The sequence below is a fragment of the Leucopleurus acutus genome, assembly GCF_964270905.1.
Source record: "Leucopleurus acutus genome assembly, chromosome: 21".
NCBI classification, from domain to species: Eukaryota; Metazoa; Chordata; class Mammalia; order Artiodactyla; family Delphinidae; genus Leucopleurus; species Leucopleurus acutus.
Window position 1 is genome coordinate 11,766,214 of NC_139163.1, and position 24,768 is coordinate 11,790,981.

Consider the following 24,768-nt stretch of genomic DNA (forward strand, 5'->3'; position numbering starts at 1 on the left):
CACAAAGAACTAGACATTCTGATCCTTTCTCAGAGACTCCTGGACAGATGTGGTGGTGGAGAACCACAGCAATATGGGGTATGTGGGTATTTCTGTGTTGCCCTGTTCATGAAGGTCTGTCTTTGGAAATGACTTGGGATTCCCTATGATGGGAGCTCTGGGACCTCTAAAGTGTGTATCTGAGGCTGGATGTGAAGGTTATCAGCCAACACTCATTGTGTTTATGTTCTTCATTCCCCACTTTCCACTCCTGGATGGCTGTGTTTTCTTCACTTCCAACCTTTCCGCATTTGGTCGCTTTACCGTCTCCTGCCTCGTGCTGTGCCAGGTCCCCACTCAGGACGTGGACTCTCACCCTTCGCCTCCCATCACCCATCCTGGCCCTCAACGCAGCCCCAACATGCCACGCCCTCCCTGGCCCTGGGATTCTGCAGACCTCAGTCCTTGGGAGAGGACTAACCTCATCCTCCTTGTCTTCATGGAGCTGGGCCCTGTACCTCCACAGGTCTCCCCTTCGCGGTCACTGCCTCTGGGTAGCCCCTGTTGACTGAAAAAAAATGCACAAGGTGAGAGTTGTGAGCTGTGTTATTTGGGGCAAAATTAGGACAATAGCCCGGGAGACAGCACTTCAGATAGCTCTGAGAAACCGCTCCAGAGAAGTAGGGGAAGGTCAGTGTTATAAAGGATTGCAGTGAAGGCTGTATGTGCAGTCAAGCACACCTTCTGGCAGCGGCTCGCTGCTCATCACAAGGAGCGGAACAGCTATCTGAAGACCTGTTCTGCCAGTTTTCCCCAGAACAGAGTGCCTTCTTCCTCATCTCCATCCTGATCTCCTTTCAGGGGGTGTTGAAGGTCAGCAGGTGTAGAGGTCTGTGACTTAGTCCTTATAGAGGCAGATGACATGTGCCAATTTTTAGTTGGCACTCCTGAGCCCTGGCTAGGAAAGGTGACTGGCCCTGTCCTGTGACACCCGTGTCCTCTGTCCCAGATCCCATCTCACTGGCGGTGCCTGCCAGGGTATGTTTACATTCCTGATGTGAACTCTTCCTGCACAGGTGGCATCTTTATTCCATCCTTGTGAATGTGGAGGTGAAGGGCAGGGGAGGGGGAAGGGGGAAGAGAGACAAATGGAGAACCAGGGAGACAGTGAGTCAGGGAGGGAGAAAATGAGAGGGTAACATAGAAGATGGAGGAACAGGTTGGTCCGATGGACTTTCTAGATACGAGAAAAGTCAGACAGTGACCTGGGCAAGAAGCAGTGTGTTAAATGAAAACAGACAAAAAGGGTATCAGCAGAGAGATGGAGTAAGACAGAATAGGAAGAGAGTAAAAGAATGATAGATCTCAAATTCATTACAGTGTTTTAAAATTATTTCTCTTACATTTATTGTGTCACTTTCAGATTATGTCAATCATTTTCCACTCTTTATTGTATGCTGAAAATATTCTTTTGAGCTTACTAAATATTATTCTATTTCAATATGCACTTGGTAAGCATATCGACAAAACTTTTTTTGTATTAACAGTCAAAATCTTGTTTAACCAATTTGTCTAATAATAATTTTCATCAATTCCCTTATGCGATCTTTTAACTTAGTGGTCTGTAAACTAAAGTTTCCCACTAAGTCTGTAAGCGCCCTTTATCCTTTCTTTGTAAATGTTCAAAGACTGACTGAATTGTACCTGAATTTTGTTCCAACAACGCCCATCTGTTCAGGATGAATACACTGCATAGAGGTGTTTACATAGCTGGCTTTCCTTCTTGATTTCCAGTGATGGTAGTTTGTTCTTAATTGTATATTTTCTGATAGTTTAATGTAATGTTCTAGAAAAGAGATGTTAAATACTTGAGATAATTATGATTAAAACCATAGAAAAGAAGTTACTCTTGTTTGAGAGTATGAAATACGGTCTATAATCATTAGATGTAGGAGTGATAAAGTAAACCTTGCCCTATTCCGTTCAGGCTACATTATTCCTCTGAGGCTAGTGGTTTCTACATTCTACTGGCTTCTCCCACTGACTTGCTTGCCTGTCCAACACATGCACAGAGTTCCTGGTCAGTTGGGTAGGGGAGGACCAAGACTTTTAAAACTAAGCATAGAACATGAATACCTCTCCCATTTGGAAGGGACACATGGCTATGTGAACTGAGCTTGGAGAATGAAAAGAATGCTATAGGGGATGAAGGAGCTAGGGATGAGTGGGACACTGGGAAGCTTAGAATTAGGATAAATCTTTGCCCATCCTTTCCTGAAAATCCTATGGTCATCAGGTACTAGAAGTGTCTTCCATGTCTCCAACTTCAAGGGTAGGTCAGTCCCTCCCACACACTCACTGCTGCCAAGAAATATGTGGGTTTCATCAGGATATGAGGACTTTCTGAAGGACGGGAAAACCAAACTGCAGGCTCCACAGAGTTTACTGACCCTGAATTCCCAGTGTTTTAGTGGACAGCAGACGACTGTCATATCCACAAGTGAATTCCTGCTTATCTGTATGGTTGTGTCACAGGAAGGGGGTATGCTGAAAGGCATATTTTCAAACACCCAGGAGTGACTTAGATCTTGCCTTAGAAAGCTCGTTTGAAATGAGGAGTCAGGAATGCTTCTTAGGAATCATCCTCTCTGTTGGTTGTTACCTTCTCTTCCTAAAACACTTTTTTTTTTTTTTTTTTATCTCCAGGGCCTGCTAATCTCTCTCATGTATCTTACCAACACACTTGCTCACAGTCACTCCTGGCCTTCCCTGAGCCCTCTTCCATCTCAGGATAGATTCCATCTTACCATGACTTGTGAACTGGCTCCATTTGGGGAATAATCATAGGAAGGACTTCACACTCAGATGTGACCTGAATGGGGAATGAGCACTATAGTTTAAATGAGATAGCACAGCAGGGGTCACATCTGGATGCACTGTCAATTCTCTATGGATAAGGTATTAAAGGAACTGCAAACTTTTTATTAATCTGCAGGAATAGCTGGAAAACAAGATTGATAATGGAAAACTTGATCTACCTAAATTTATAACACATCCCACCCTTAACAACGTGAATCAGTGTGAATTTGGCCACAAAATATTGTTTAGAATAAAATGGAGAATTCAGAAACTGGTAACAGTGAAAATTAAGACTGCATTTTATCCACATGATGGGGTGGGTTTTATTCCCTGCTTTTTAAAAATTCAATCAACCTAAATGTCTAAAATAGCTCACACTACATCTATCCTAAGGAGACCTTGATGTTCCTTGATTTGTAAAGAATTTTTTTGTGGCTATTTCTGAGCATAATGACTTATCTGCAGATGTCAGAGTGTTCCCTGATTTGGGCAAGTTGGAGTTTGGTTGCTGGTTCAAGTTATGGTGCATTCATATTTTGACAGATTTTGGCAAGCTACCCCCTACCTAAAGCTGCAATATCCTCACCCACAACCAGAATGTGGGCTTTTCACTCAGCTTTAAATAGGACTTGATACTACATTATTTTTTTATGTATGTGGAAAAATGAGTATTGTTTGTCTCTTTCCACATCACTGGTTACTGAATAAAATTTATCAATGCATTTTATTTCATAGACATGTACATGTAAGTTAAATTTCTTACTTGGCCAATTTTTCATGTAATTTTACATACTTTTTTATATTCTGTAGTTTTATTATGCACACACAGACTTATACATGTACACATGCCTGCACTTTGATCCATTTTAGTTATAATTTTTATATGGTAAAATATAAATCTTTCCTTCACGTTGTCTTTTATTTTGGAAGACCTCCTCTATTCCATCGTTATAAAATATTTTGTGCACTTAGTCTTGGTATTATATTGTATAACATATTTACAAATGTTACATCCTCTTCATGAACTCAGTTTTTGAATTAGTCCATTCTGTCTGATAAAAGTGTAGCTAGTTCTGCTTTTATGATTTCCATTTATGTGGAATATGTTTTCCCATCCCTTCACTTTGAGTCCATATGTATCCCCCAGAAAAACATGGGATAAATGAATTATAAGCATCTGTGTTCTCAGTTTTGCCACCTGTGAAACACGGATATTAGTCATGTTCAAATGAGTACCAAGAACCAGCCCTTCTGTTACCCTGGCAGCAGAGAAGCTCCAACTTTTTCTTTCTTAGCCTTCTGTATTTGTATATGGGAGGGGCTGGGACTCATGGGTATCATTCCCAGTTGGTGATTTGTGGATTCATGGCTGTTGTGACAGGGGAATATGAGCAAGATCAGATTATCTTGGCTTCTTTCTGCTCTCCCAGCTTTCTGGGTGTTTTATGAATCACTAGGAGGGGCAGTACTTTGTCATTACATCAATAAGTGTACACATATTAGGCATTCCAGAAATGGGATATTCCAAATGTCTTCAATCTTCTTCATGTACTAATTTATTTCCACTTATTTCTTTTCTTAGCAGTTACCCGACACTGAATCTTCTCATGAATGCTAAGGGTGGTGCTAAGTTAAACGAGAGTGCACAGTGATTACAGGTCTAGAATTTCTCTTTTGTGCAGTTTACTTATTTATTTAGAGGATAATTTATAACTCAAGGCATTTCCACACTGATTACAGACACAGAATTTCTCTGACATGTGATTTATCCATTTAGTTTAACAGTTACAGCTGAGGATGAAGATTCTCCCAAATTCATTCCATTTGAAGTTTCAGTTCTCCCACCTGAGTCCACTGCTAAATGTTTTGTTACATAAGTAACATACATATGGATTCTCTCCACTTTGTATTAACTTTGAGTGGAGTAATAAGGACGAATAAAGGCTCTTATACACTGAATATAAACATAGTATTTCTTCACTGTGGGAGTCCACAATAGTGTTTATATTTTGAAGCTATGGGTGGTGAATCTTCCACATTTACTACCTTTACAGCATGAGTTCTCTCGTGTTGTCTAAGGTTAAAATATTTACTGAAGGCTTTCCCACATAGATAACATTTATGCGGTTTCTCTCCAGTGTGAATTCTCTTATGCAATCTAAAGTTATAACTTCTATTGAAGGCTTTACCACATATATTGCATTCATATGGCTTCTCACCAGTGTGAGTTCTTTCATGTCGTCTAAGGACAGAAGAGTGATTGAATGCTTTCCCACATAGGTGACATTCATATGGTTTTTCTCCAGTGTGAGTTCTCTCATGTCGCTTAAGGACAGAGGAATCAGTGAAGGCTTTCCAACACAGATGACATTCATATGGTTTCTCTCCAGTGTGAGTTCTCTCATGTCGTCTAAGGACAGAAGACTCAGTGAAGGCTTTTCCACATAGATGACATTCATATGGTTTCTCTCCAGTGTGAGTTCTCTCATGTTTTCTAAGGTGAGAACAATGAGTGAAGGCCTTCCCACACAGATGACATTCATATGGTTTCTCTCCATTGTGAGTTCTCTCATGTTGTCTAAGGTAAGAAGTTTTACTGAATGTCTTCCCACATAGATGGCATCCATATGGTTTCTCTCCAAAGTGAGTTCTCTCATGTTTTCTAAGATCAGAGCAATGAGTGAAGGCTTTCCCACACAGATGACATTCATTTGGTTTCTCTCTAGTGTGAATCATCTCATGTCGCCTAAGGTTATAACTTTTACTGAAGGCTTTCCCACACAGATGACATCCATATAATTTCTCTCCAGTGTGAATTCTTTCATGTTTTCTAAGGTCAGAACAATGAGTAAAGGATTTCCCACACAGATGACATCCATGTGGTTTCACTCCAGTATGAATCATCTCATGTCGTCTAAGGTTAGAACTTTTACTGAAGGCTTTCCTACATACATGACATTCAAATGTTTTCTCTCCAGTTTGAGTATTATCGTGCTGCCTAAGGGCAGAACTTTGAATAAAGGCATTCGTACGTTGATGACATTCATATGATTTACTTCTAGCATGAATTTGCTTATGTATATTAAAGGATGACAAGTAACTGATGGCTTTTCCAAAATCTTGGCTGATAAAGGGTTTCTTTCCCACTTGAGGTATCACATATTGAGTCAATGTTAAGATTTCAGTAAATTTTTCTCTGAAATCATTGCATTCCAAAAGATCCTCTTGACTGTGAGATCTCTGCTTTTTGAAAGGAAATGAGAGACTGTTACAGGTTTGCCCACATTTATTCATTCCTTCATTCATTCCTCTACATATAAATTCTAGACTAATCATTCAGTGACAGACTCCAGTTAAAATTGTCCCTATGTTATTTACATAAACATGGGATATTACTCTCTTGCAAGCATAGATTTTATCTTTTGTAGTAACCCAACTGCAGAGACATCTGTTTATACAGATGTTAAACACATTATGTTTCAGTGATTAGGAATATAAGCCATGATTATATAATTGTCTGTTTATATAAGACCTCAAGTTATGGTTTTGACTACAGGTTAATGTTTCTTCCCTAAAACCAAACTAACTAAAATTTTCTCCTGTGGGAGCCCATGATCCCAACTTTAATTAAATCAGGTAAGTGTGCCAAATTCCCAACTTATTCAATTCCTAGGTCTTCATTTGGAAGAACACGTTTACACCCGTGAAGCTTACCATTGCACTGATTACAGATGTGTCTTTCTTGTAGATATGTTGCATGGATATCATTTCCTGTTTTCTCAGATCATCTTCTCTACCTGAAATGACTGGAAAAAAATAAATCTCTATAGTGGTATTAGGAATTAAAATGGTGAAGAGACCCAATGCCCATTTGTGTATGTTTCAAATACTGACACGTAGATGGCAAAGAATGTCAAATTAAGGAATAGTTTCAAAAGAAAAAAACGAAAGCACATCAAATTAAGGAATATTCTAAAGACAAGAAACACATTATAGGACTATAACAATTGTCATTCTCAGGACTGAAATATGAGAAAAATAAAATGAAGATGGTGGGGACTTCCCTCGTGGTCCAGTGGTTAAGAATCTGCCTTCCAACGCAGGGGATGCAGGTTTGATCCCTGGTTGGGGAACTAAGATCTCACATGCCACAGGGCAACTAAGCCTGTGTGCTGCAACTACTGAGCCCACGCACTCTAGAGCCCACACCACAACTAGAGAGCCTGGGAGCCACAACTACTGAGCCCACGTGCCACAACTAGAGAAGTCCACACAAAACAATGAAGAGCTCATGTGCCACAACGAAGACCCAGGGCAGCCAATAAATAAACAAACAAACACTTAAGAGGAAGAAAAAAAAAAAAGATGGCAAGTTGAGGAGGAAAAGAGAAGATCCTATTCATAAAACAGGACCATGAAAAGGGACTTTCTGTGAATGTTTATTAGCTCCAGTGAGTATATAAATTTCACCTTGCCTAAAGCCAAAGGCAAAGGCAGAAAAACACGTGAATAGAAAATTGATACCTGCAAGGTATGACATCATCTGAAAAATTTTTCTATGATATTGTCTAAATTTTAAAAATATCACTAAACTTAGATATCTTCATGTGATATTTCTTAGGGCCTATTCACTCACTGACCAGGCTCCTCCTCCTATTGAAGCACAGCTTCTTGGATCTCACCTGGACTCTGGCCTTGCAGAAAACCTAACTCTTCTCTTGAAAGTTGCTCTCCTTGCTCCAAATGGGAAATCACATCTGATTTGTAGAGCTGATTGCCTGTTTGTAGGAGAAAGATGTGGATTTTGAGTTCTGTGCTCATTAACAGTGCATCAGTACAGGGCAGACTAATGAGGAAGAATACAATAACCTCTGAGGGTCAGCACAGAGAAGAGTATGTTGAAAACAACATGTATACTCTTTGACCAGCAAAATGATAGCTCTTGAACTTATTCCCAAGGACATTAAGAACCTATCACAGCTAATGCCCATGCCCAAGTTCAAAGACAGATTGTGGAATCTGCAATATTTTCATTCTACGGTGTTTTAATATTATATCCAAAAAGAATTAAAAAAATACAGCCTCCAAAAACAATCCAATAAATACAACTTCCAATAAATACACCACAAAAATCTAAGTTCTGTGTGGAAAACAATATATCTGTTATTTTTAACACTGTGATCTGATCAAACCAGTCCTTGCTGTGAAATACATTTTAAAAAATCAGTACATTTACTCACCCATACAAAAATAATTCCCACCACTGTTTGAGCATCAGAGATTGAGTAGCAAGAAAGACACAAAATTATGTTAGGAAGATTATACTGTAGTGGGACTGACAAACTAAATGTAAGTAAGAAGTAAAGAAAACTGTGATAAGGTAGTTGTGAGAGTTATAAAAGGATCAAGACAGAATTTAGAGTAAAAAATGGGAAAGTTTTTCTGCATACTTGTTGAATGAATGAATACATACATAATAAAGAGTAAGAGACTCACCAACTGAGACCAGATGACTGATGTTCTCTAGCATCACATCTCTGAATAGTTTCCTCTGGGATGTGTCCAGTAGGGCCCACTCTTCCTGGGTGAAGTCTACAGCTACATCCTTGAAGGTCACTGATTCCTAAAATATTGTGGACATTGTTTCAGATAGGGCCATCTCTGCCAGGAGAGGATGGTACAGGTGTCAAGCACTAAGGAGGTGGGCGTCGAGTGTACAGAAATCTCAAACGGTATTTTGGGTCCAATCACATCATTCTCAGTGTTGACATGAACATCTGACTTTCGGATATACCTACAGATACATACACACTCTAGATACATAAAACTTCATTATAAAGAGATAACACATGATGTGTGGTGTAATATACCCTGGAGATTTCCCAATAAATTTGTGATTACGGCTTCCAGATCATGATTATAACATTTCCACTTGAAAACTTATATCGAAAACAGTCTTCTCAACCAATTTCAAGTAAATCTTTTAAAGGCTTCTCACAAGGGATGAAGTATCTACGATATGCCACTTTTAAAGCACAACTATGGTGGGATTTCCCTGGTGGCGCAGTAGTTAAGAATCTGCTTGCCAATGCAGGGGACACAGGTTTGATTCCTGGTCTGGGAAGATCCCACATGCTGCGGAGCAACCTAGCCCGTGCGCCACAACTACTGAGCCTGTGCTCTAGAGCCCGTGTGCCACAACTACTGAGCCTGCATGCCACAACTACTGAAGCCTGTGCACCTAGAACCCATGCTCTACAACAAGAGTAGCCACTGCAATGAGAAGCCTGCGCACCGCAATGAAGAGTGGCCCCTGCTCGCTGCAACTAGAGAAAGCCCATGTGCAGCAACGAAGATCCAACACAGCCAAAAATATATTAAAAAAAAAAAAAAAAGCATGGCTATGGTTAGATTATTCCCCTTTATGGTCTCAGTTTCTTCATCAGTGAAATGGTTTAATAATCTTCATGAGTTCTGAAAGATCTAATGAGCTAATGTGTAAAGTACTAACTACCTAGCAAATATTTCTTAAATATAACTTTTAGGTTTATTATTCATGAAATGGCAGAGAATACTGAAGCAACATCCAGGATCCTGCACAACTGACTAGAATTCATACAGGTCTTGGGATCAGCAGGTGTAGGCTTTTATCTCTACAAAACTTAGGTGTTCATTATAAAGGATAACTGATTCAGCAGCTCAAGCCAGAGGCTCTGAGACTCCCTCCAGCACCTGTAACACTGGATTGACTGACCTTACCTGTGGAAACATCTGACTCTCTATTGGTTTGTAATGTTTTCCTCCTCACTCATCTTCATCACCAGTATTCACTTCAATCCTAAGTTCATCACAGTTAATAAAGTGGTTAATGACTAATTTTTGTTTTTTTTTTGCCAACTAGGCATGGTCTTGATGAGAAAAAGAAAACCTCTCTCATCTCTTCTATGAATACATAGCATTAGTAGAGACTGGAATATCTTAGTGTGATGTTGGGAAGGAGTTACCACTTGATGAGTCCTTGATCCAACATGACCATTCCAGAATTCTGGGGAAACTTAACTGAAGCTCAGATCCTTGAAAAATCTCTTGAGTGTGCTTAGAACATGTGTGCCTGTAGGAGAAATATGTCCATATACTGAAAATAAAGATGCAATTTCAGTAGAAAGAGTAATTTCCTACTTACCTGTGATTCCATCGTAACTAGCTCAGCTGCCAGCTGACTTCTGGGTTTTCACTTACACACAGTCCAAGCAACAGGAGGCAAGGCTGAGGAAGAAGAAAAAAGTCATTAGACTCTAGCTGTTCACAACCTCCATATTCACTTATCATGAAGCCCCAGTGCTTCACCTGGAAGTAGCCCCCTGGACAACCACAAGAAACATGCAATGTGCTCTAAGAGAAATAGGGCTAGAGCTCTCCTCTACCAGGATCAAACGCAAGAAGGCTATGACTATTGTTGCTAGTAAAGAAGATATAAATACCTTCAATTTAGAGAGCAGAATGTGAAAAACCATTGAGTTTTGTATGCTAATTAAACCCTGGTGTTCAGAACTGTCCAATCCCCTCCGAATTCCGAACCATAGGGATCCCTGATTCATGCCACATGTGTCCCCACCTCTAGTAACCACTGTGGAACTTCTTAGGTTGAATCATTCTTACTCTGTGCACTAGCAGTTTCTCCAGCTCCGTTCCAGCCCTCTGGTGCTTCAATCCATCCCTACTTTTCCCTTCTTGCCTTTACAATCAAACTAAAAGATGAAGGTGCAGTTGCCGAATCCTCACATCCCAGTCACCACTTGACTTATCGTACCGATAATATCTGCATAAATAAATCCAACGTATGTGCCTCAGGCTTTTACCTAGAGCTTAATAAAAAGTATAACATGACCTCTTTTTGGGAATATACTTTTTCCTAGGTTTCTCTAACATCTCAGTCTACAGTCTTCAAAGGAATCTTGTCATTCTAACTCCTTATCACTTGCCAAGAACTTCTCAAACAATATTGTTGAAAGACCTCAAGACTCCATCCTACTCCTTCATCCTTCTCTACTTACGTACACTGCCCAGGTATGCCCACATATTTATTCAATTGCTTCAATTTCTTCCATTACTTCTTCTAAATTGAAAGTGACAAAACTCATATCTGAATTCCATTTCTGAGTTCACTTTTTTTTTGAAACTAACATACACTAGAAAGGAAATAGATCTCAGGACATTATCTCCCACTTTCCCCAAATATTACGCTTTATCTAGTCTCTAAACTTTTCAATGTCTCCACCAGACATCCAAGGGTTGACTTTTTTTTTTTTTTTGCGGTACGTGGGCCTCTTACTGTTGTGGCCTCTCCTGTTGTGGAGCACAGGCTCCGGACGCATAGGCTCAGTGGCCATGGCTCACAGGCCCAGCCGCTCCGCGGCATGTGGAATCTTCCCAGACTGAGGCACGAACCTGTGTCCCCTGCATCGGCAGGCAGACTCTCAACCACTGCGCCACCAGGGAAGCCCTGCACCACTGGGGAAGCCTGGGTTGACATTTTATATGCTCTCTCAGAACATCACAAATACAATTTAGCATTGCTACTACTTCTACACTGTTCACTATTATCCTTCATTTCTACTCAGATCCACAAACACAATTTCCTACCCCATATTTATTTCCTTCAATCTGTTTGAATGTCAATTCCTCAGAGATCCTGTCACTGAATTCTTACCAAAATGAACACTTCTCTTCACGAAAAATCATTTACAAAATAAAGGAGGACTATCCCTCCTAGTGAAAATGATCTCCAGTACTCACCAGAACCCAAACAGATGGAAAATCCAGTGAAACCAAATATTTATCGAGGATGCTGACACAACATTCCAGAGTTCAGAGCTTCTTTCTCTTTCTAGAAAATGCATCATTTTGATGGTGAACTCTCTTTTAATGCAGTTGGCAACCTCATCAGTGTTGTAATCCAAAGGACAAATCTGATTAACTTGGGTCCCAATCAAGATAAATGTATCAAGAAATGCCTCTTTAGATAAACCCTGCAGATGAAATTAAGAACAACAAATTATATCCTTTAATTCTGCTTCTTCTAAAAGTCTCAAAAGCAAACTTCATGCCTTTTCTCAGAGACTTCAGGGTTTTATGGATTTTGGTTGTTCTGGGCAGTACTAAGAATCTGCAGCCAAGAGACCCCTTCCTGCTCTTTATTTTTATTTGTAGGAGGATTTGTAATCTACCATCATTTTCTCAGGCTGTGGACGTAAGTGTGACTCTACAGAAGTGTAAGTGTTTGTGCTGAATAAATATCTACCAAAGGAAAATATCTTTCGTTTTTACTACCAAGTGAGAAAAAGCTCATCCAGTGTTAGGTCTCTAAGTCAGATCTAGCTCATGTCCTACAAACTGCAAAACCCTACAATCCTCATAATATTAAGGATTTCCAGAATAAATGATCAGTTTCAGGACTGATTTTATTGTAGACAGAATTTAATTATTTTTATTGTGGTAAAATACACATAACATTTACCATCTTAGTCATTTTTAAGTGTATAGTTCAGTGGTGTTAAATACATTCATAATATTGTGCAACCATCACTGCCATCCATCTCCAACACTCTCTTCATCTTGTAAAACGGAAACTCTGTACCCATTAAACAACTACTCCCTATTCCCCCCTCCTCCCAATGCCTGGAAACCACCATTCTACTTTCTATCTCTAAATAGGATTTGTTTTGGGGGGTGGGGCTGTGCTGTGGGACTTGCAGGATCTCAGTTCCCCGTGAGAGCCTGAATTCTAACCACTAGACCACCAGGGAATTCTCATCTAAGTAACATAGTTTAAAAAACTGATATTAAAAAGGAAATTAAACACTTAAAAATCTTAAGACATTACTTTATAGAAGGATATTATTTCTGAAGGAAATCGAGCAATATATTTTCATTTTAGATATAGGCATAAGAAATACTTGATCCCATAAGAAATTCTTTGTAATTTTCTTTTTTAAAATTATACTCTTCTGACAGTAAAAAAAAGATTTAGTATGTATTACTTTTTATCAACTATTTGATTTTCATGTATTTCTGAAATGGTCTATGTCTTTTCAGCCCATTTACTGCAACATATTTGAGGTAAGTGATGATCTCCCTTTGCCACAAATGAATGTTTCATGTCAACTCAGAGCCAAGACCATAGCAGGGAGTGAAATCATACTGATGAATAAAGCAGAGAGATCACTTGTCCTTATGGAGTTAACATACTAGCTTAGAACAGATTAAAGAAATAAGGGAAAAAAAAGAAATAATGACAAGGATACTCTGTGAACATATACTAAAGTGTTTCATTTGTGGAGGTGGGGAAGCTCTCTAGAAATGCACACATTATTTATGACACCTTAAAAATTCAATTGGGCAAAAAGTTTGAGGCAGTTTTGCAGAAATGGAAATAGGTTCAGAAGTTTGTTTTTTCTTTCTGATTTAGGAACAAGTATAAAATCATGGACACATCATAGAATGTGCTGCACCCCAGGAAATGAGAACACATTGGAAGGCAGGTGAGTGACAGGAAGACCTGGAGAGGGTGTCAGGCAAGTAGATTTCAGGGCCCAAAGGCCACTGTAATTGGATTGGTCCTTCTTCTAAAGCTAATGGGAATTCACTGGAGAACTGAAAGCACGAAAGTGACAGGAAGACTTGTGTTTGTAAATGAGCCTTTTGTTGAAGAATGGAGTTAAGTAATTCAGAAAGGTTTAATGAGTTTTAAGAACTGGATGATGTTTGTCTGGCACAGGGTGTGGGTAGTGAAATTATGGTGGGGGAGGTAGAAGGATATGAGAGAAAAAGAAAAGGAAACATAAACAAAACAATTTTTTGTTGTTTCTCAGATATTGTTGGGCACCAATTACAAGTCAGACTTAGTGCTACGGGCTGGGCATACAGTAAAGCAAAACAATGACATGATTATTGCCTCCACTTAATGCATTTACAATTTAATAAACATAAATATTAAGTTACAATATGGTGTTTCTATATAAACCTAAAGACAGGTTACCAGAGAACTAAACTTATTATCAGAAGGAAATAGAAGTAGGAAGTATCCTAGAAATCAGTGCACTGGGTGCTTGAATCAGAGCCAAGAAAAGAGAGGAAAGGAGAGGAAATTCAAAAATAGCATCAAAGAGTTGAAACTGTATTGATTCTCAGAAGATATGATTTTAAACAAAAAAAGGAATTGGGGAATCCATTTTAACTATCATACCTAATATTTTTTAAAGAGAACAAATCCAATCTTAATATACTGAAATCAATATTTCCTGTTTAGTAACAATAATTTAAAAACTAAGTAAACACACAAAAGCCAGTTTCTATGTACAACAGCAAAATATTATGACTCTCACTTGAAATAAATTTGCAAACCTATGTAAAGAAATTTTAAAACTTTTTGAGGACATAAATACGACATGAATAAAGCCTGCCAAACCAAATTCTGAGACTAGAGGACATGGTGACAAAAAAAGTCTAAATAACTGCAGAAATTTGGTGCAACTCAAATTTAAGTCATATGCAGAATCTAAAAAAGAATGTATATATGTATATGTATAACTGAACCACTTTGCTGTACATATGAAACACAACATTGTAAATCAACTATACACCACCCCCAAAGTCATATGTGATATTTCACGTAAAAAATGAGAATATCCTAAAAGTCAATTTTGTCTCAATTTTGATTAGGGATGAGGATACAGCCAAAATAATTGTGAAAAGGGAAAAAAAAATAGAGACAGGTCAAATTACATCTGAACCTACATTATGTGAAACTTTAAAATAATTCAAATTAAATAGTTGAAACAAACAATATATTATGACTAAATGAACATAATATTTTATACTATGAAATAGGTGACACCTTGCAAAGGAAAGAAAAAAAAGCAAAGGACATGAAGGAAGGATTTTGGTTTCACTTCATCAATGTTATCAGACCAGAGCGTGCACATATGTGTGTGTGTATAATTAAACTATAAACTATAAAATATAAGCAGAAAATAAGTAGAAAAATTCATTTTACATATACATGTCTATAAAAAGCAACAATCATTCAGTCTCTTAATTAGTAAAATGGAAATTAAAAACAGAGTTGTCATTTTATCCAAATCTATAACCATATATATATGTATATTTTAAAAATGTATATATATATATCTATCTCTATATATAAAATGAGGAGCTTCCCTGGTGGCGCAGTGGTTAAGAATCCGCCTGCCAATGCAGGGGACACGGGTTTGAGCCCTGGTCCAGGAAGATCCCACATGCCGCGGAGCAACTAATCCCGTGCACTACAACTACTGAGCCTGCGTCTAGAGCCCATAAGCCACAACTACTGAAGCCCGTGCTCCCAGAGCCTGTGCTCCGCAACGAGAGAAGCCACCGCAATGAGAAGCCCGCGCAGTGCAACAAAGAGTAGCCCCCGCTCGCCGCAACTAGAGAAAGCCCGCACACAGCAATGAAGACCCAACGCAGCCAAAAATAATTTAAAAATAAATAAATAAATACATTTAAAATGAATCCTGGTTAACTCCTGGTTAACCTCAGGAGTTGATGATGGATGAGGATTTCTTGTTGTGTATTATGTGTGTACGGGGAATCGTGCGAGAATCTATTACAAAATAAAACGTACCATCTCTTGGCCAGCAATGAAACCCCAAATACCCAAAGAGGAGGAACCCTCAAATATCTGTAGAAAAGTCAATTCTTTACAAATCCATGAACACCAAAGTCTCCCTGGGACGGATGTGATGTGAACAGTGTTAAAATCCTCTTACTGTTAAACATTTGGGTTGATTCTATTTTTAAACAATTACGGAATAAAATATACTACATTATGTGGATGAAATGCCACCTTAATTTGTCATGGCTACGTTTCTAATCTCTCCCTTCTATTGCAAATCATTAATATTTTGAGGCCAAATACACAGATTCACTTTGTTAAGCTTCAGATATATTACAAAATCAGGTAGAACAAATTTCCTCTTCTCCATGATTTTTTAGGTATTCCTGACATTAATTCAGTACTAATGTGTGCAGTTTCTTTAATCTTGGTCTATATAGTACATCCAGATCTGGTCACTATGCAATCTCTACTGGCAAATCTTACTGACACTATGGTGCCCAGTCCTTGTCTCTAATCAATGTCTGGGCATGCAGTATTTCTCATAACGATCCCCCAAATGGAGCCACTTCACAAGTTCCATGTCACTGGTTGACAGTGAGATAGAATTGGCCTGGAGATAGGAGAGGCCATCAGTGAGTGAGGAAATGTGTTAGGCAGGATATCTGAGAGTCAAATTTTAGCACATCCTAAAAACAGCATTTCAGGAAAGAGAGGACAGAACAATCAACAGATAATACGACCTTTTCCAGATAAAGATTTATTCCTGACTCCTCATCTTCTTCCTCCTCCGAGTGTCTCTCTCAGGCAAGATGTCACTCCTGAGTGTTGAGAATGTGCCATTCAGGTCTTCAAATAACTTATCCCCTTCCTGGCCACAACCACATATGTAGGGAGAAATTCAACATTTGGAAAAAATAGTCCTCTGCTGTCTAATGAACTATCAGGGAGCAGGGACGATAAACTCCTACATGGAGACCAACAGCTAAGTTTCTCTGCCCTTTACTCCATACACCCTTCTACCCTGTAAAGCCCACACATCACATGGCAGATATGGGAATGTGAGTTGGTGTGACCCTACCTTTCAAGTCACCATCCTCACAGTGTCTTCTAGTACCTGCTGAGCACAGGATCCCCAAGTAAGGATGGGCAGAGGTCTCCTTTTCTCCTATTCCTGAGCTTCCCAGGCTCTCTTCCATTCCTTAACATCCAAACTGCATTGCCCTTTCTCCTCCAGCTCCCTTCCCAGAGCCAAGTGTCATCTCCTCATTGGAGAAACAACTTTGCTCTGTGCTTAGTTTAAAAACTCTTGGTCTTTCCCTACCAGCTGCCTTTGTACTATGTGTGTGTGTCTGGGGGCAGGAAGAGATGTGAACAGGAGAGAGTAACCATTACTGGCCTCACAGGCATGGGGTGGTCTGGACTGGATAGTGGCAAGGCTTACCATTCTCACCCCTGCCCCTAAAGATTCCAGATCATATTTAATTCTCCCGAGCAAGAGCAAGTTCTCTGTCATGTTTTTAATCATACTGATTAAAATCATTTAATTTCTCTTTTCCATAAAAAATATCAAAATATACATTTCCATGAATATATCAAAAAATATAACATTAAGAACACTTAATTATCGGCATTGGAAAACACAAAAGTTCAGCTGTGGAAATAGCTCTGAATAATGTATTCATCATGAACAAATGAGGTCTGTAAGAACAAAGTTCTAGAACCATCCAGCCTATCATTCAATATTTGCAAAACAAACAAAAAAACAAAGGGAATTTGAAAAGAGCATATACTTAGTTGGAAACTAGCTCACAGACCAATAAATTAAAAATTAGTCTCCTTGTTCTGTCTCATCCTCCCCCGCCCACTCGACTTCCACAGGGGTGGAACAAAGATGCTCTGCCCAGAAGACCACACTTTCCCGTGAGACATCGGGAATGTGGACACGCGTTGGTCGGTATCGCCAGCGGATAGGATTTGGGACAGAAACACACGGGGTGTCACTTCACAGGACTGATCCCCTGCCCCCAGCCCGGGGCTCTAGGGCCTTTCTGAGGCGGTGACCGCGAAGCGCAGCGATTGGCACGGCCGGGCCGCAGGAGGCCCAGGATGGGCAGGTGGTCTCAGGAGAACACTGGGGTCGGTGGAGTCCCAGGGCCGCGGGAGGGCGCGGCGTCCCGGGCTGCCCCGAGGGGCCGAGAGGGGCGATGCGGGGCGCGAAGGGCGAGAGTCCACGTCGCGAGTGGGGACCTGACACGGCGCGGGTCGGGCCGGGAGAAGGTGAAGAGACCGAAGGCAGAAAGGTCTGACGGGGACGGCCTCGGAGCGATTTTGACCGGAAACGGACGCGGACTCGGACCCGGCAGCCGAGCGCCCGGCATCCCGACTCTCAGGGCGACACGGGCCGGAGGGGCGAGAACGGGGACCCCCAGAACCTGCGTGTGAAGGATGCGGTCGGGAGGGGGCTGTGGAGCGCGGCTCTGATTCTCAGAGCCGAGGGGCTCACTCACCCGACGGGACCTTCGCTCCCGAAATCCGCTTCCGCGTCGGCAGGAAATTACGCAACAGGGCGGGGCCTTAGTCAGGGAGAGGCGGGGCGGAGCAGCGTGGGCGTGGGCGAGGCCTGAGCCTTCCCGCCCAGCTCCCGGCCGTTTCCGGGTCAGCCCCTACCCCGGCCGGACACACTTCCAGCTTCAGCGTTTGGGTGCGTTTGATTAGGCTGGTGTCCGGGTAGCCGGGCTGCTTCCTCGGGGCTTCAAGTTAAGTGTTTCGGACAACTCTAGGTACGAGCTTAGAGCTGTGAGCCCTTTCGTGGTAAATGCTGGGATGTTTCCCTGTTAACATGTCGAAAACGGTTTAGGTCGAAATCCCCTTTCGCGCCTGGAGACTCGTGTCTTGCGAGTGCTCGGGGCGCGACTCGGCCTCGGGCGGGGACCTCGCTGGGTCCAAGTGGGCCGTGGTGGGATCCCGAACAACGTCTGTGGTTCCTGCGCTTGGAATGGGTTATTCAGTTTAGTAAGGGCTGGAATTGTCTGTGCTGGCGATGGAAACCAGAGCGACCATGATTCCCATTTCTGCTCCCGGTTCACCAGAGACGCAGCCCTGGGCTCAGTATCGGGGACTTCATGGGGCCAAGCGTGGATGGCATCACATAATTTGTTGTTAATTTCTAAATATTTTCCCATTTTCCTTATCTATATTCCCACAGCTATCCGAAAGAATGTTAGTGTTAAAGAAAAAACTTCAGTAATACTTGTTAAAGCTGATGAAATAAATTTATATTTTAAGGCGGGACAAGAAAAAAATTAAACATAAAATTTTCTGTGTTTGGACCTCCTCCCTCCATAACGTGCTGTGTGCATCTGCATTACGTGTTAACCAGAGCTCCTCAAAGATGGGGGTGCCTGCTCAATCATAAAGATCAATTTTTTTTTCTTTCTTCTTAAGCTAGCAATGTAACTTCTTAAAACAATAATGTTCTTTCCCAGCCCTGTAGGGGGTATGATGGCTTGCAGCTCGCTTTGTATGGGCTTACCTGGACTATGTATGCTTGGTGAACTTTCTGTAAAATATCAGTATGTCATTTTGATGTATGATCGTTTGTCTCAAAAATGTACTTGACTATGTCCTAGAGTTCTAACAGTCAGAGCTTTCTGAGAATCTGCTTCCCGACTTATAATCCTCAGTTTGGTTCAAATAAAAATTCCCTTTTTTCTTCTTAATTCAATTAACTATCAAGTTTTCTTCTTAACTTGACAGTTAATTGAATGTTCCTCGACAAAGCATCATAAGGAAGATTTTATTCTGGGGGTGGGCTATCTCTCCAATTGGTATAGGAACCACTGCAGTGGGATTTTGTATTGGGTGAGAGAGATTGGGCTGAACTCCAAATACAGGATGAAGTGGGAATTTATAGCCAATGAGCAGGGTTGGGGGGGGTGTCAGTGGATAGAAAATTACTAAGAGGAAGCATCATGGGTAAGGGGAATTCTGGGTAAACTGATGAGCAGGTTTCTTTCAGAAGACACTCAATGGTGATCAGACATCATCTGTGGAATAGTAGAGAATGAGGAACCTGAGCAGATATCGAGGGTGGTGGATTCTCGTTGAACTAAGTTAGCAGCATTCTTGCTAAAACTGGATTTTACAAGGAAGTGCATAGATGGGCATAAGAGAAGCTTTAGGAGCCTAAAGTTTGGTCAAGCAAAGAATGTTTGTCTTCAACCCAATCAAAAAATGACAGAAGACCTAAATAGATATTTCTCCAAAGAAGACATACAGATGGCCAAGAGGCACATGAAAAGCTGCTCAACATCACTAATCATTAGAGAAATGCAAATCAAAGCTACAATGAGGTATCACCTCACACCAGTTAGAATGGGCATCATCAGAAAATCTACAAACAACAAATGCTGGAGAGGGTGTGGAGAAAAGGGAACCTTCTTGTACTGTTGGTGGGAATGTAAATTGATACAGCCACTATGGAGAACAGCATGGATGTTTCTTAAAAAACTAAAAATAGAATTACCATATGACTTTGCAATCCCACTACTGGGCATATATCCAGAGAAAACAATAATTCAAAAAGACACAGGCACCCCAATGTTCATTGCAGCACTATTTACAATAGCCAGGTCATGGAAGCAACCTAAATGCCCATCAACAGACAAATGGATAAAGAAGATGTGGTACATATATACAAGGAATATTAGCCATAAAAAGGAACGAAATTGGGTCATTTGTAGAGACGTGGATGGACCTAGTGACTGTCATACAGAGTGAAGTAAGTCAGAAAGAGAAAAACAAATATCGTATATTAACACATATATGTGGAATCTAGAAGAATGGTACAGAACTGGTTTGCAAAGCAGAAATTGAGACACAGATGTAGAGAACAAATGTATGGATACCAAGGGGCGAAAGCGACTGGGTGGTGGGTGGGATGAATTGGGAGATTGGGATTGACATGTATACACTAATACATATAAAATAAATAATAGAAAAAGAATGTTTTAAGTTAATATCTATTTATTTTGGAAAATTTGAAGTTCATGCTGGCTAGAATTTGGCAAGATCAGATCCCAACTATTCACGCTACAGAGATTTTTCCAAAAGAAGACACGCTTCCGATTTTCCCAGAACTGTGAAAGGAAAATCAAAATGGAGTCAGTATTGCTGAGAGAGTTCTCTAAAATGGAGCCAGGAGACCGTTAAGGAAGTGTGACCTAATGCATCTCTCAGCCTGGATGGAATCTGACCTTTTGACCTGATGAAGGCATCCAGAACATCTGCCAGAAACTCATGACAGCCTATCTATGTATTGCAACCTTCCCTAAAACAACTTGTGATTCCCAAGGACAAATAATTTCTGACTCTCATCAGCATTAATTACAATTCTCACCAGGCAAGTTTTAACAGCTTTGTGGCTTTTTGTCTTTATAAGCTCCTGACTCTTGCTGTTCTCCTGAACACTCCTCTGGGGTTACCAAGTCTGTGTCTCCTGAATTGCAATTCTTAAGACCCCCCAAAATAAACTCTTTTGTTGTTTGCAGCCTCCTGCATTATTTTTTGGTTGATAGAACAAATACCATCTTCTCCAAGTTTAACATTTATTTCATATTAACATGTGAACCAAAATCAATTTAAATTTTGGAAGATATCTTTTTCTTAGGCAGTAGAACTGGAACTACCCTGGGTTTCACATAGAGGAGGGGGAGCAGCTCTGCTCACTGCTCCTCCAGGTCTCTAGGGCTGAGTTCATGTCCCCCGAGCTCAGCTTACCCCTCTAATTGCATTGAAGAGCTCTTTCTGTAAATGCCTCTGTACCTAAAACTAGAGCTCAAGAATTCCCAGGTTTAAGCAGTCATGAGCAGTTTCTCTTTTTCTCAGCATTCCCTCTCCTGCCCCGGGTAGTCTTTTCCCATAATATGCACAGATGCATGTCCCCAAACCTAGGAGGTGGGAATCTCAGGCTATATAATATGGGAAAGGGGAGATACAGGGAGCTTGGAGGACTGGTAGTTAATCCCTGGACGCTAAGTGAGACACCTCTACGCATCCCCTGATCACTTTCTGAGTGTCACTTAGTTGCACAGAGGCCTTGGGACAGTCCTGTAGATCCCAGGTAGCCTCGTGCCCTTAAGTCTCTTAGGGTATTTCCCATAGAGGTTGGTGCTTACTTCACTTCGCAAGCCATGCATTGAATTTAGAAAAAAGAAGTCTTTTCTTTTCTTCAGAAGGAGACTGCCTAAGTAAGCAGATTCCTGTAGAATGAGCTAAAGTCCAGGAGGGCAAAGTTGGGAATGAAAAGGTTCCAGTAAAAAGGCCATGTGTGGACAAGACAGTAAAGCAGACCAGCATGTGTCCCATAAAGGAAATGCTGGTGCTTCTGTTCAAGGTAAATATGAGTAACACTGAAATGACCCCACTGGCCATACCTGATGAGATTTGAGCCATGTTAAGAACTGGTCCTTATCTTGTCAGCCATGCTTTCACAAGTTTCACTCATAAGGATCCCTGGTGCACTTGTCAAACATGCAGAGTCCTGGTGTCCATCACTGACTAGAGAGGAAGGGCCACTGATTCATTCTCACTTCCACATTCTGCAGGGGATTAATAACCTTTGAGAACTGTGGCTGGTGTTTCTCAAGCCTCACGAATGCTCGTGTGGTGTGCATGCCGTTTTTCCCACACCAATGCCCGATACTCTGACACCAACTGGATGTCCTACCTTATTCTTTGGGCTGGAAAAAAATCTCTGGGTTTTGACAAACGCATAGTGGTGTGTGTCAGTAAAGAATTGCATGGAATACTTCTACCCCAACCCCACCCCATGAACTGATTACCATCTGTGTAGTTTTGCCTTTTCCAGAATGTTGTGTAAATTGGTCGCACTGTGTAGCCTCTTCAGAGTGGATTCTTTCACTTGGCAATGCATCCATAAAATTCATCCACGTCTTTGCATGGGTTGATGGTCCATTCCTTGCTATTGCTGCATAGTACTCAACTGCATGGATAAGGATGAAAAATAATTTTCCCTATACATTTCTAGGTTCTTGGCTTAGGCCCTCCTGTAATAAGTGAGAAAAAACAGAAGTTTAATAGCGTGTATACTTTTTGTATACTTGGGAGATACCCAGGAAAACTGAGTCACTCTCTGAAATGGCCCAAGCCATCACCTTAAGTGCCATCTTCAGCTAAAAACAGAAGAAAGATGTTGGGGGAAGGGGGTACCCAGTTAAGGAAGGTTATTAGGCAAAGCACAAGGTGAGGCCCCAAAGTGGGGTCTGAACCCACCACCCACCCAGGGTGACTGCCCACACTCAACAGGTTCCACATGTCTCCTCTGAGGGGACCAGCTCACAGAGCCTCCTCTTAGGGGGATTCACTTTGCAAAACCTTCCCTTCAGCAGATTCACATTACAAAACCTTTTAACAGGATTCGTCTCACAATCTTTTTTTGGCAGGGCAGTCACGTGGGAGGCTTGCCACCCTGAAGTGGGTTCAGTCTCATGTCACCAGGCCAGCTTTCCTGGGTCACACTCACCACCTGCTTGTCCACTCCCAGCTTAGGCCCAGAAATGCCCCCTCGGTCCCCACCCCACAGCTCCACCTGGGCACCCACTCCTATCCTGCCTGGTCCTTCCCTTCCGCGTCCCCTGCAGGGTCACCAGGAGCTTCCACCTGCCCCAGGCAGGCTGTCTGTTCTGTCCTGGGGAGGCCTCTGTGGTGTCAGGTGGAAGAAACAAGAGGTACCCGTGGGGCTTCCCTCATGCAGCACAGTGGCCAGCACCCGTCTACTGACCTCATCACTCTGGATGGGCCCAGGCAGGGGCTCAGGGGGTCCGCAGTAGCTCTTTGTTCTCATCTCACCCCAGCACCACCCACGGGGGAGTTGCTAAGCAGCTGTGCTGCCTGCGAAGAGAGGACGCTCATTCACATGCCCCTCCCAGCCCATGGGGCTTTCGTGGGCAGGCCCTTCCCAGAATATGGAGCTCACCTGGGCAGGCACGCTGGCAGGGCTCAGCGCACAGGAACCGTGCCCATAGCCCTTGTTGCAGAGCACCCCCAGCCTGAGCACCTCAGAGCAGGATCTGAACTAACAAACAGCAGCTCCTGGACAGGGTGATCCTGGGCTTCACTCTGTGCGGCCTCCCTCTACCGGGTCTTCCAGAGGCTTCCACTGTAGCCGGGGCACCACCTCCGTCTCCACCCACCACCCCTCCTCTCCCTGACTTCCAGATTCCTCCTGTGTGGAGAGGGTCTTCTTGAAGTTGTTTCCTACTCATGGGCCAGTTAAAATGATTAGAAAACAAGCCAGAGCTGCAGCCCCTTGTGTATCCTGACTCTCAGGACCCTACACCTGTTACTCGGACCTGGCTGGTACAGCAAGGCCAATTTTCTGTAACTATGAGCCCCTGATGGGCGAGGATTGGCTGGCCTGGGAAGCCTGACCCCGCCAGCCAGCCAGCCCTTCCCAGGTGTGCCTGGGTTGAGGTCAATATAACCACCCCGCCCACCCCTCCAGGCAGCAAGATTTCCTGTACCTGTGCCTGACACCATACTTCCTGCTCCATCAGCAGCCGTGGGACTGGGCTGGTGGGAGGGAGTGAGTGGCCACGGCCTTGTGGGTGTCCCGGCCTAAGTGGGGCTCTGCTGGACTGTCTATAGGAGTTGCCAGGCTGCCACCTGCTAAGGAAGAAGGTGTGTCACCCATACATGCTGTTGAAAGTTCTCCCCAGGCAGAGGTGAGGAAGCAAGAAGAAAAGAAGTAGGAGCCAGGACAGGAGGGGTAACTCAGGTAGGTAAATGGAAAGCTTTGCGGAGAGCATCTGGGCCGGGACCATCCCACATGGCCTGCAGGAGCCAGTTCAGCAAGCGTGCTGTCCCTGGTGTGGCTCCAGGCCCTTTCCTCCAGCCTGTAAGGTCCTTGCACATATTTAGGTTTGCTTCCCTGGGAAGGGTGCATATAGCTCAGGAGCAGCTGGCCTGGGGTTCAGCTAATGTTTACTCAGAGACGCCTCCGCAGGGCCCACGAGCTTTCCAATGAGGACCCTCCTTGTGGGGACTGCTGGCTGCATGTGAGAAAATTCCCCACCTCCGACCAACTTCAGAATTATTCATCGGTGTAGTAAGTGTCCTGATTGGGTTTTATCTGTGTAACTGGTGGGTTCTTAATTAGCAACGTGAATGGTGACATTAAATAGCCTCAATCAGGGTTGAGATACCTTCCCCCACATTTACAGGTGTAAGGACGTGGGCAGGCCGTGGGCAGC

General features: G+C 42.1%; 1 protein-coding gene across 2 annotated transcripts; it reads right to left on the reverse strand.

Annotated features, from left to right (window-relative positions):
* Nucleotides 1-4,096: 4,096 nt before the first annotated feature.
* On the reverse strand, nucleotides 4,097-18,037 carry ZNF596 (zinc finger protein 596). 2 transcript variants are annotated; one of them, XM_082863646.1, is made up of 7 exons: nucleotides 18,004-18,037; nucleotides 11,635-11,867; nucleotides 10,022-10,104; nucleotides 8,335-8,461; nucleotides 7,521-7,616; nucleotides 6,553-6,644; nucleotides 4,097-6,078 (listed from the first exon to the last, which is right to left on the reverse strand). In XM_082863646.1, the coding sequence occupies exons 3-7, from the start codon at nucleotides 10,031-10,033 to the stop codon at nucleotides 4,816-4,818; spliced, it is 1,590 nt and encodes a 529-aa protein (XP_082719772.1). In that variant the 5' UTR covers nucleotides 10,034-10,104; nucleotides 11,635-11,867; nucleotides 18,004-18,037; the 3' UTR covers nucleotides 4,097-4,815. The 2 variants fall into 2 exon arrangements, with proteins under 2 accessions (XP_082719772.1, XP_082719771.1); XM_082863645.1 differs by having other exon boundaries at nucleotides 4,097-6,081.
* Nucleotides 18,038-24,768: the final 6,731 nt, after the last annotated feature.

Coding starts and splice junctions, on each gene's coding strand:
- ZNF596 (XM_082863645.1), bottom strand. Junction 7,617..8,334: donor CAGTCATCTGGTCTCAGTTG/GTGAGTCTCTTA, acceptor TCCTACAAACAG/GCAATCAGCTCTACAAATCA. Junction 6,645..7,520: donor TCTGCAAGGCCAGAGTCCAG/GTGAGATCCAAG, acceptor ATTTTTTTCCAG/TCATTTCAGGTAGAGAAGAT.